General features: G+C 46.1%; 2 protein-coding genes across 2 annotated transcripts in view; both read left to right on the forward strand.

Moving 5' to 3' along the window:
• The first annotated feature begins 8,343 nt into the window (after positions 1–8,343).
• LOC120046915 (E3 ubiquitin-protein ligase SH3RF1-like) lies at positions 8,344–9,426 on the forward strand. The gene is made up of 2 exons (XM_038992465.1): positions 8,344–8,432; positions 8,943–9,426. Exon 2 carries the CDS (start codon positions 8,965–8,967, stop codon positions 9,424–9,426), a length of 462 nt encoding a protein of 153 aa, XP_038848393.1. The 5' UTR covers positions 8,344–8,432; positions 8,943–8,964.
• Positions 9,427–10,934: 1,508 nt separating this feature from the next.
• LOC120047913 (E3 ubiquitin-protein ligase SH3RF1-like) overlaps positions 10,935–12,350 on the forward strand; it is a 61,884-nt gene continuing 60,468 nt past the window's right edge. The window contains exon 1 of the mRNA XM_038993507.1: positions 10,935–11,249. Coding sequence (XP_038849435.1) covers positions 10,959–11,249 — 291 coding nt within the window. The 5' untranslated portion in view covers positions 10,935–10,958. The remainder of the gene's footprint in view (positions 11,250–12,350) is intronic.

Genomic DNA, 12,350 nt, shown 5'->3' on the forward strand with positions numbered 1-12,350 from the left:
AACACACACACACACTGGAACACACACACACACTGGAACACACACACACACACACACGGCGAGAGGCATTGCTCAAACAAATCACATTCAATGAGTTAGCAGCACTCTGTGAGTTAGACAGGATTTTAAATAAAACATGAAAGCCATGCAGGCCAGAGACAGAGAGGGAGGGAAAGATTGAGAGAGAGAGAGACTCTCCTCTCCTCCTCATGCTGCAGTGTGTGACAGGGCCTGATATTCCCTGAGACAGCACTCCCAGCTCCCAGCTAACCCCTAGAAATACCACACCCAGCTAACACCTAGAGATACCACTCCCAGCTAACCCCTAGAGATACCACTCCCAGCTAACCCCTAGAGATACCACTCCCAGCTAACCCCTGGAGATACCACTCCCAGCTAACCCCTAGAGATACCACTCCCAGCTAACCCCTAGAAATACCACTCCCAGCTAACCCCTAGCGATACCACTCCCAGCTAACCCCTAGAGATACCACTCCCAGCTAACCCCTAGAGATACCACTCCCAGCTAACCCCTAGAGATACCACTCCCAGCTAACCCCTAGCGATACCACTCCCAGCTAACCCCTAGAGATACCACTCCCAGCTAACCCCTAGAGATACCACTCCCAGCTAACCCCTAGAGATACCACTCCCAGCTAACCCCTAGAGATACCACTCCCAGCTAACCCCTAGAGATACCACTCCCAGCTAACCACTAGAAATACCACACCCAGCTAACCCCTAGAGATACCACTCCCAGCTAACCCCTAGAGATACAACTCCCAGCTAACCCCTAGAAATACCACACCCAGCTAACCCCTAGAGATACCACTCCCAGCTAACCCCTAGAGATACCACTCCCAGCTAACCCCTAGAGATACCACTCCCAGCTAACCCCTAGAGATACCACTCCCAGCTAACCCCTAGCGATACCACTCCCAGCTAACCCCTATAGATACCACTCCCAGCTAACCCCTAGAGATACCACTCCCAGCTAACCCCTAGAGATACCACTCCCAGCTAACCCCTAGAGATACCACTCCCAGCTAACCCCTAGAGATACCACTCCCAGCTAACCCCTAGAGATACCACTCCCAGCTACCAGCTAACCCCTAGAGATACCACTCCCAGCTACCAGCTAACCCCTAGAGATACCACTCCCAGCTAACCCCTAGCGATACCACTCCCAGCTAACCCCTAGAGATACCACTCCCAGCTAACCCCTAGCGATACCACTCCCAGCTAACCCCTAGAGATACCACTCACAGCTCCCAGCTAACCCCTAGAGATACCACTCCCAGCTAACCACTAGCGATACCAATCCCAGCTAACCCCTAGAGATACCACTCCCAGCTAACCCCTAGAGATACCACTCCCAGCTAACCCCTAGAGATACCACTCACAGCTCCCAGCTAACCCCTAGCGATACCACTCCCAGCTAACCCCTAGAGATACCACTCCCAGCTAACCCCTAGAGATACCACTCCCAGCTAACCCCTAGAAATACCACACCCAGCTAACCCCTAGAGATACCACTCCCAGCTAACACCTAGAAATACCACTCCCAGCTAACCCCTAGAGATACCACTCCCAACTAACCCCTAGAGATACCACTCCCAGCTAACCACTAGAGATACCACTCCCAGCTAACCCCTAGAGATACCACTCCCAGCTAACCCCTAGAGATACCACTCCCAGCTACCAGCTAATCCCTAGAGATACCACTCCCAGCTAACCCCTAGAGATACCACTCACAGCTACCGGCTAACCCCGAGAGATACCACTCACAGCTAACCACTAGAGATACAGCTCCCAGCTAACCCCTAGAGATACCACTCCCAGCTAACAGCTAACCCCTAGAGATACCACTCCCAGCTAACCCCTAGAGATACCACTCCCAGCTAACCCCTAGAGATACCACTCCCAGCTAACACCTACAGATACCACTCCCAGGTAACCCCTAGAGATATCACACCCAGCTAACCACTAGAGATACCACTCCCAGCTAACCACTAGAGATACCACTCCCAGTTAACCCCAGAGATACCACTCCCAGCTAACCTCTAGAGATACCACTCCCAGCTAACCGCTAGAGATACCACTCCCAGTTAACCCCTAGAGATACCACTCCCAGTTAACCCCTAGAGATGCCACTCACAGCTACCAGCTAACCCCTAGAGATACCACTCCCAGCTAACCTCTAGAGATACCACTCCCAGCTAACCGCTAGAGATACCACTCCCAGTTAACCCCTAGAGATACCACTCCCAGTTAACCCCTAGAGATGCCACTCACAGCTACCAGCTAACCCCTAGAGATACCACTCCCAGCTAACCCCTAGAGATACCACTCCCAGCTAACCCCTAGAGACACCACTCCCAGCTAACCCCTAGAGATACCACTCCCAGCTAACCCCTAGAGATGCCACTCACAGCTACCAGCTAACCCCTAGAGATACCACGCCCCATAGGGCTCAGGTCAAGAGTGATGCACCATATTGGGAATAGAGTGCCATTTGGAATGCACACCATAATAAACAAACATGCTAAGACCTCATCCCACTGGAGGCCAACACACGGACTGTCCAGCTGTGCTCGACTGGATGGTGTTATCGGCATATTGACTTCAAAAGAGCTTGCGGAGTCATGGAAACAAATACAGGAGAAACTCAGGGCGTTAGTTATAGACTACAGTATTTCCTGGTGAGATCACATGACCAGGAGAAACTCAGGGCCCTATTTAAAGACTACCGTATTTCCTGGTGAGATCACATGACCAGGAGAAACTCAGGAACCTAGTTAAAGACTACAGTATTTCCTGGTGAGATCACATGACCAGGAGAAACTCAGTGCCCTAGTTACATACTACAGTATTTCCTGGTGAGATCACATGACCAGGAGAAACTCAGGGCCCGAGTTATACCATGAGTCCTGTCAGTGTAGAGGTATTATTATCCAGAAAAAATAATGTACAGTCAAAATGCCTTATTCCAATGAAATATTAGGGCTTCCTGAGTGGCGCAGCGGTCTAAGTATTAGAGGTGTCACTACAGACCCTGGTTCAGCGGTCTAAGTGTTAGAGGGGTCACCACAGACCCTGGTTCAGCGGTCTAAGTGTTAGAGGTGTCACTACAGACCCTGGATCAGCGGTCTAAGACACTGCATCTCAGTGATAGAGGTGTCACTACAGACCCGGGTTCAGCGGTCTAAGGCACTGCATCTCAGTGTTAGAGGAGTCACTACAGACCCTGGTTCAGCGGTCTAAGGCTCTGCATCTCAGTGTTAGAGGAGTCACTACAGACCCTGGTTCAGCGGTCTAAGGCACTGCATCTCAGTGTTAGAGGTGTCACTACAGACCCTGGTTCAGGGGTCTAAGGATCTGCATCTCAGTGTTATAGGTGTCACTACAGACCCTGGTTCAGCGGTCTATTTGTTAAAGGCGTCACTACAGACCCTGGTTCAGCGGTCTAAGGCTCTGCATCTCAGTGCTAGAGGCGTCACTACAGACCCTGGTTCAGCGGTCTAAGGCTCTGCATCTCAGTGCTAGAGGTGTCACTACAGACCCTGGTTCAGCGGTCTAAGGCACTGCATCTCAGTGCTAGAGGTGTCACTACAGACCCTGGTTCAGCGGTCTAAGGCTCTGCATCTCAGTGTTAGAGGTGTCACTACAGACCCTGGTTCAGCGGTCTAAGGCTCTGCATCTCAGTGTTAGAGGCGTCACTACAGACCCTGGTTCAGCAGTCTAAGGCACTGCATCTCAGTGCTTGAGGCGTCACCACAGACACCCTGGTTCGATTCCAGGCTGTATCACAACCGGCCGTGATTGGGAGTCCTATAGGGCGGGCGCACAATTGGCCCAGTGTCGTCCTGGTTTGGCCGGTGTAGGCCGTCATTGTAAATAAGAGTTTGTTCTTAACTGACTTGCCTCGTTAAATTAAAAATATAAAATAAAAATGATCCTGTGTTTATCATAGCCTAACTATACCTTTCCACTCAACAGCCATTGGCTGCTGTAATGCTTGGACTGTGTGTCCTGCATCAACATGTGAATAAGTAATGACAAGTATCTCTCTCTTTCTATCATTCTCCATCCATCCATCCCTCTTTTTAAAAGCTATATTTTAAGAATTCCCTGTGCTCTGGTGTTCTGTTGACGTGCAAAAGAGATAAAAGATTCATGCTTGTTTAAAAGATTTAAGTGGATGTCCTCAACTTTCAGTACACAGCCAATAGCTCGGTTTTTATCCAATTGGCAACAGATTTTCATGTGAATATACTAAGATGAAGTAGTGCCCATAAAAATTACTTTTGCAGTTAAATTCCCATGTACCGAATTCAAAATACAAGATAACTTGGTTTCCATTGTATTTACAACTCTGATGGTTTAGTATTTACAACTCCATACTGATGGTTTTGTCACAAAACATTTTGCGTTATACAGTGAATGCACCCACTCTGCGAATGGGCCCATTGACTGTACGTTTGTTTATTCCACGTGTAACTCTGTGTTGTTGTTTTTGTCGCATTGCTTTGCTTTATCTTGGCCAGGTCGCAGTTGTAAATGAGAACTTATTCTCAACTAGCTTTCCTGGTTAAATAAAGGTGAAATAAAACATTTAAATAAAAAAATAAACTCTGGTCTTGACACGTGGGCTCTAGCCAACAGCTCACAGACACAGTGTGGGTAGGCTACTAATCTAACCTGCCTGAAACTAGATATACTACATACTGGTCTCACAGACACAGTGTGGGCAGGCTACTAATCTAACCTGCCTGCAACTAGATCCCCTACATACTGGTCTCACAGACACAGTGTGGGTAGGCTACTAATCTAACCTGCCTGCAACTAGATCCCTTACATACTGGTCTCACAGACACAGTGTGGGTAGGCTACTAATCTAACCTGCCTGCAACTAGATCCCCTACATACTGGTCTTGACGAGACAGCCTGCTCTCATAGACTAGACGTAACATAGTTAATGTAAATCTGTGAGACTCAAATTAGGATGATATGTTAAGTTTTGTATGGTTACATAAGACAGAAGGTTACTTAAGGCAAAAATGAATATGACACAAACATCTAGCAACCCAAAGGTTGCGTGTTTGAATCTCATCACGGACAACTTTAGCTTTTTAGCTACTTTGCAACTACTTAGCATGTTAGCTAACCATTCCCCTATCCCTTTAACCTAACTCCAAACCCTAACCCTAACCCCTAGCCTAGCTAACGTTAGCCACCTAGCTAATGTTAGCATTAGCCACCTAGCCACCTAGCTAACGTTAGCCACAACGAATTGGATTTCGTACCATATGATACGTTTTGCAAAGTTGTAACATATTGTACAAATCAAAGAAAAAAATTGCACAGTCTCTTGCACTGGCTCTATGCACATTCACTGGACTTTAGCCACACACTCACATACCACACTGACACTCCAATACACACAAAACACACACGAGCATATTGACGCCACACACACACACACACACACACACACACATTTTCACACTCTTCACATCCGCTGCTGCACTTTGTATATTACCTATCCTGATTGCCTAGTCACTTTTAACCCCTACCTACATGTACATATTACCTCAATTATACCTCAACTACCTCGTACCCCAGCACATTGACTCGGTACTGGTACTCCTTGTATATATCCTCATAACTACCTCGTGTCCCTGCACATTGACTCGGTACTGGTACTCCTTGTATATATCCTCATAACTACCTTGTGTCCCTGCACATTGACTCGGTACTGGTACTCCTTGTATATATCCTCATAACTACCTTGTGTCCCTGCACATTGACTCGGTACTGGTACTCCTTGTATATAGCCTCATAACTACCTCGTGTCCCTGCACATTGACTCGGTACTGGTACTCCTTGTATATAGCCTCATAACTACCTCGTGTCCCTGCACATTGACTCGGTACTGGTACTCCTTGTATATAGCCTCATAACTACCTCGTGTCCCTGCACATTGACTCGGTAGTGGTACTCCTTGTATATAGCCTTGTCATTGTTATTTTATTATCTTACTGTTTCATTTTTTTATTAAGCAAATTGTTCTTACTTTTTAACTCTGTATTGTTGGGAAAGCGCTCGTAAGTAAGCATTTCACAGAAAGGTCTGTACCCGTTGTATTTGGCACATGTGACAATAAAATGTTTATTTGATTGATTGTTTTGATTGTAATTCGTAACATATCATACGAAATGGATGATGGACATCCACAAATGAATACATACCGTACGAAACGTAACATATCATACGAAATGGATGATGGACATCCACAAATAAATACATACCATATGAAACATAACATACCATACTAATTGGGGTGTACAGGATTGACATTTACTATGTTGGACGAGAAGAACTGCACTGTTCAACCAATCCAGTAAATGTGGAGGAGGAGTTAAGATGGGGTGTGGCCCATAGAGATGGAAAGAGGCCTCATTGTATCCGTGCCATTATGGCGTCTGTGACAGCATGGGCAGCGCCTTTGAGGCTATCTCCATTTTGAAGACGTACATTTTCTTCTTCACGATTGGTTGATCTCTCCTGATGACCCGGTTGGACATGACTCCAACAGTGTCAACCAACAGGGATCAGACAATGAAGTCGGAAGTCCCACCCAGTTGGTGCAGTATTTCCTGGCGATGGCGCTGCCCATGCTTATACGACCTTTTGGCCACTAGAGGCCTCTATCGTCTATGTAGCCTTGTTAATGTCCAAAAGCAGAACTGTAGATGTAGATGTAGATGCCTACTGGAGATGCCTACTGGAGAACTTTTATTTGTATTGCTTTTAAATCTTAAATTATTTTTTAAATCTTAACACTTTGTTCTAGCTAGCTATTTGTGTAGGTAGCTATCAAGTAAACACAATGATATAGTAACTTGATGACTTAACTCTAGAATGCCTACTTCAAGTGTTTTAGTACTAGTCTGTAATCTCAGGACACAACCTATGCCTTTCCAGGGTCTTTCCATTTCTTCTGAAAACCGGAACATCCGGTTGTTGCTAGTAGACATGATGAGATTATTATGGATAAAAACTAGATCATTTATATTTGTCAAAAGGCAGACAAGCATCAGGTCTTATTCTGGTGACCTGATGATTGATGCTTGGCTGCCTTTTGACAAATAACAATTATTTATTGGAACGCAGCATCAAGCTCATCACCATCCAATTTCACCACCCTGTGAAGTTCATCACAATTTATTTCATTTTTTGTCTAATAAACTACTACTGCTTTCCCGAGTCGTAGTGGGAGGACCACACAACATGTCATTGCTTGACTCCAGTACTTCGATATGATGGTTATTATATCAATATTTGTGCATATGGCGTTTCCACTGCCATTTCCCGCACAATTACAGCGTATTTTGTTTTGTAGACATTAGTAGTTTGCCGACAAATTTGCTGTATCCATCAGGCCTTTTGTGACATTTTTTTTAATTTATCTGACATGTACTTTACTCGTATGAAAAGGTTGGATGGAAACCTGGTTTAAACGGGTAAATTATTTATCCATTGGATGTAAGAAAGGGAACTTGGAGTTTGGAGTTAAGTGTGTGAATGAAATTCTAGCCATGAATGGCATTTCATCACCCACATCATCATCACCACCATCATAGTCCTCCTCTTCTTACTCCCCTCATCATTGTCATTTAACTGACGTAAATAAGTTCAAAGAGTTTCCAAGAAAATGCATTAAATGTCAGAGGTTTGAGCCTGAAATATTGCAGTATTTCTTTATTGCCCTGTTATAATACGTAGTTAAAAAATGGTAATAGCAGATTTATCTATTTTCAGATTAAATGTGTGAAATGTACCTACTACCGCTAGAGGGAGTACATGATACATGATAGAGAGAGACAGTCGGCTCGGACTACAGAGACAATATCATGACACTTTTCAAATCATTAGCATGCTGATAGGCCTACTGCTTTCTGCCAGCATCAATTTCTATTGTACAGATACAATCTTCATTATATTTTCACAGTAGTACACATTTTATATTCAGTTAAATCCTCACCAATCACATTGTCACAGCCCGTATATGGGCAGGCCTACTTCAAAATAGTACATAAGAAAAATAACTATTACCCTTTTAATAAACTAAAGAAAGATCATGTATGTGACTTGTCTGTATTTTACAGTTTGGCGATTGACGATATAGCCTACTGTGTGGTGATGGTTTGGTTATGGGCTGACTACGTACCTTTCCAGTTTTGATTGTGTACAACCACATATAATGATTTAGTGGTGAAATCTCCGCCACCTACCAGTCAAGGGTTAAGGAATGAGGCATGTAAACCGATACGAGTGTCTGGCAAGTGCAGTTGCAAAACGTGTTCAGTTTGGACGTGGGAATGTTTGTTAGCATACTTGCCTTTAGAAGAGTGTTTCGGACAAAAGAGGTAGGCAATGTATTGATATTGTGGACAAATGTGTGGTTTGAATTTAAAACATTGCATTGAAACGCGTGTCTAAGTCGACAAGGATATTTGCCAATTGTGTGTCTTTCTACTGCGTCAGCCGAAGCGCTAGAGACAGTTCCAGCGCGTTAACAATTTCTTTGCAATTAATTTTTATACGTTTATTGGAATCTACCGTATACTGTCTGTAATTTTAACAAGCACGGTACGTTATTCATGACAGCGATTGTATGTTGATGTGCTTTTCAATTGAGTAGACAGGTATGTCGCTTGGTATTGCACTTCCGGTTACCTGAACAGTAGGTCTAACCGCAGGTGACATGACACTTGTGCGCGAAGCAACCGTATTCGATGCGATGTTTACAAATGTAAAATATGATCACTAGCCTGTATTTAATGTAATAAGAATACATTACACAGTATAGAATTGTATACATGGGAGATCTTTTTAAAGGAAAATCTGTATATTACTTTCCTTATCCTCCTTTCCAGAATGCTGTAATCAGTCTGATGAATGAGAACACATAGCCACACCGAAGCAGAACCCTGCACCCATTCTAAGATGGAGGAGCTAGCTGTGTTGGACTTATTGGAGTGCCCGCTGTGTTTAGAGCGGCTGGATGTTTCAGCCAAGGTCCTGCCTTGCCAGGATACCTCCTGGAAGCCCAGCCTGCATCAACAGGAGACCTCCAGGCCCGGGGCCAAGATTGAGCTCCGCTGCCCAGAGTGTCATACCCTGGTCCAGGCCAGGTCGGTGGAGGAGCTGCCCCCTAACCTCCTGGTTCGGCTCTTGAAGGGGCTCAACCAGGGGTCCATGGGGCCAGGACGGGACAGGAACAAACCGTCTGCCCGATATATGGTATCCTCTGCCAGGGGCAGGGAGGCCCAGCAGCAGAAACAACAACAACAGAACCCACAGTCTGATCAGCAGCACAGAGAGCGGCAGCATGGAAAGAATGAGGTGAATAGCCTATAGGGGCTGTGTTATTATGGATCCACTGTCCTTTGAAGTTATGTGAAACTCATCACTCTATGACTAGTGCAGATTGACAGCACCAACCCATATTCTGTTACTAAACTTTACATTTGGACTGATCTTCAACTAAATGTGTTTTGGTAAAATGTGTTTAAGTGTGCAAAGAGTTGTATGGTTTGTTTAACTTTGTAATCACTGGTTTTTGTTTGACATACATTTTAAAGTGTAAAATAGTGCTCCTACAGTGATTTGATCCATGCTGGTATACAGTAGTGCTCCTACAGTGATTTGATCCATGCTGGTATACAGTAGTGCTCCTACAGTGATTTTTACAGTGCATTTTGATTTATGTTGTAAAGGGTCCAAATATCTGTATCAGATTCACATATATTATTCATTAATTTGATATATTATCTGGCTTGATTTCACCCCCCCCAATGTGAAATACACTGCATTCAATACACTGCATTCAATACACTGCGTTCAATACACTGCATTCAATACACTGCATTCAATGAAAAATGTAGCACTGCAAAATAGTACAATGTATTGCATGACATTATAGTAAGAGGCTCCTATCTGAGCAGTTCAATAGAAATAACAGTCAAGCTAAGTTTACTGATCGGTATCATGACTGTTGAAACGCTTCTTCTTTCACCACTTTGTTGTGGACGCCGCTGGCTTCGTTGGAGATCAAAACTGCTGTTCTGAGACTCTCTGTGAATACACTTCCTGACTCCCGGTCCCAGTTTGTCAGACTAGGCTGAGGCACAAATGGCTCCCTGTATTGTACGCTACCTTTGGACCCTGTGCAAGTCTAGCGTCCTGTCCAGGAGGGTGTACGTCAAGCTGCGAAAACAGGAGATTGGCTCATAGGAGCAGGAGCCTTTCAAGACTCCTTACCTACTGTTGACCAGAGCCCTATGCGGTAGTAGTGCACTATGTAGGGAATAGGGTGCCATTTGGGAGGCAGAGTAGATCGAGGTCAGAGACTCAGAGTCCTGTGTTACACCAGAAGGATAAGCAGGTGATTGTCTTGGCAACGAGACACCGTTTACATCTGACATCATGGGAAAGTAGAAGAAGCACGGCATGGAAACAAAGTTAGGGGCTTCTCGCCCCAAACTGTTCAAACACACAATTTGTTTTTATTTGACTACTTTTATGAATAATTCTGTCATTAAAAATGTCCAACAAGACTCTACAGAACGTCAGGGCTATTCAGTTACATTACAGTCCTCGATGGTCACACATAGCACTGCTGGTTTTCTTTATTCCTCTGTAGTTAATAGATCAATGAATCTCAATGAATGTCATCGATTAACCAGTGAGTTCAAACACCTCATTGTCCCAGATTCACAACCTTCCAGAAAGAATACATTCAGCTGTCCTCTAGCTAAGAACAAAATAGACCTGTTCTGCATATACCTCCTGGCAAACGTACAGTAACAAACTCTATTTTCCCATCCTGTGTCCAGTTCATTGCCAGAGCCCTGTACGACCACAGAGAGAACGTCCCAGGAGTGATTGACATGGCGTCTGGTGACATCATCATTCTGAGACAGAAGGTGGATGAGAACTGGTATTATGGAGACACGAACAGCAGTAGTGGGCTGGTCGCTGCTAACATGATACAGATTATTGACCAGCAGCATCAGACTCAATCCCAAAAACGTTCCCAAACACAGACCCAGACCCAGACCCAGACCCAGCCACAATTCCAGTCTCAGCCTTTAGCCCTCTGCAAAGCCCTGTACGACTTTGACTCCAAAGAGATGGACGTGAATCTGGATGACTGCAAGGACTGTCTCACCTTCCACAAGGTACGTCTCTCCTTTCTCTTTAACTGTATATACTACTACAGGGCCAGGCTTGAATTACTTTGATGTATTGGAGACCCACAGGCTGTTACCCCTGGAGACTGGAGACCCACAGGCTGTTACTCCTGGAGACCCACAGGCTGTTACCCCTGGAGACCCACAGGCTGTTACTCCTGGAGACCCACAGGCTGTTACTCCTGGAGACCCACAGGCTGTTACTCCTGGAGACCCACAGGCTGTTACTCCTCGAGACACACAGGCTGTTACTCCTGGAGACCCACAGGCTGTTACCCCTAGAGACCCACAGGCTGTTACTCCTGGAGACCCACAGGCTGTTACTCCTGGAGACCCACAGGCTGTTACTCCTGGAGACCCACAGGCTGTTACTCCTGGAGACCCACAGGCTGTTACTCCTGGAGACCCACAGGCTGTTACCCCTGGAGACCCACAGGCTGTTACTCCCGGAGACTCACAGGCTGTTACCCCTAGAGACCCACAGGCTGTTACCCCTGGAGACCCACAGGCTGTTACCCCTGGAGACCCACAGGCTGTTACCCCTGGAGACCCACAGGCTGTTACCCCTGGAGACCCACAGGCTGTTACCCCTGGAGACCCACAGGCTGTTACCCCTGGAGACCCACAGGCTGTTACCCCTGGAGACCCACAGGCTGTTACCCCTGGAGACCCACAGGCTGTTACCCCTGGAGACCCACAGGCTGTTACCCCTGGAGACCCACAGGCTGTTACCCCTGGAGACCCACAGGCTGTTACCCCTGGAGACCCACAGGCTGTTACCCCTGGAGACCCACAGGCTGTTACCCCTGGAGACCCACAGGCTGTTACTCCCGGAGACCCACAGGCTGTTACTCCCGGAGACCCACAGGCTGTTACCCCTGGAGACCCACAGGCTGTTACCCCTGGAGACCCACAGGCTGTTACCCCTGGAGACCCACAGGCTGTTACTCCTGAAGACCCACAGGCTGTTACCCCTGGAGACTGGAGACCCACAGGCTGTTACCCCTGGAAACCCACAGGCTGTTACCCCTGAAGACCCACAGGCTGTTACCCCTGAAGACCCACAGGCTGTTACTCCTGGAGACCCAC

The sequence above is a fragment of the Salvelinus namaycush genome, chromosome 5 (genome assembly GCF_016432855.1).
Source record: "Salvelinus namaycush isolate Seneca chromosome 5, SaNama_1.0, whole genome shotgun sequence".
Taxonomy (NCBI): Eukaryota; Metazoa; Chordata; class Actinopteri; order Salmoniformes; family Salmonidae; genus Salvelinus; species Salvelinus namaycush.

Bases quoted from the DNA above. Each gene is read 5' to 3' on its own strand.
- LOC120046915 (XM_038992465.1), top strand. From the start codon at position 8,965: ATGAGAACACATAGCCACACCGAAGCAGAACCCTGCACCCATTCTAAG.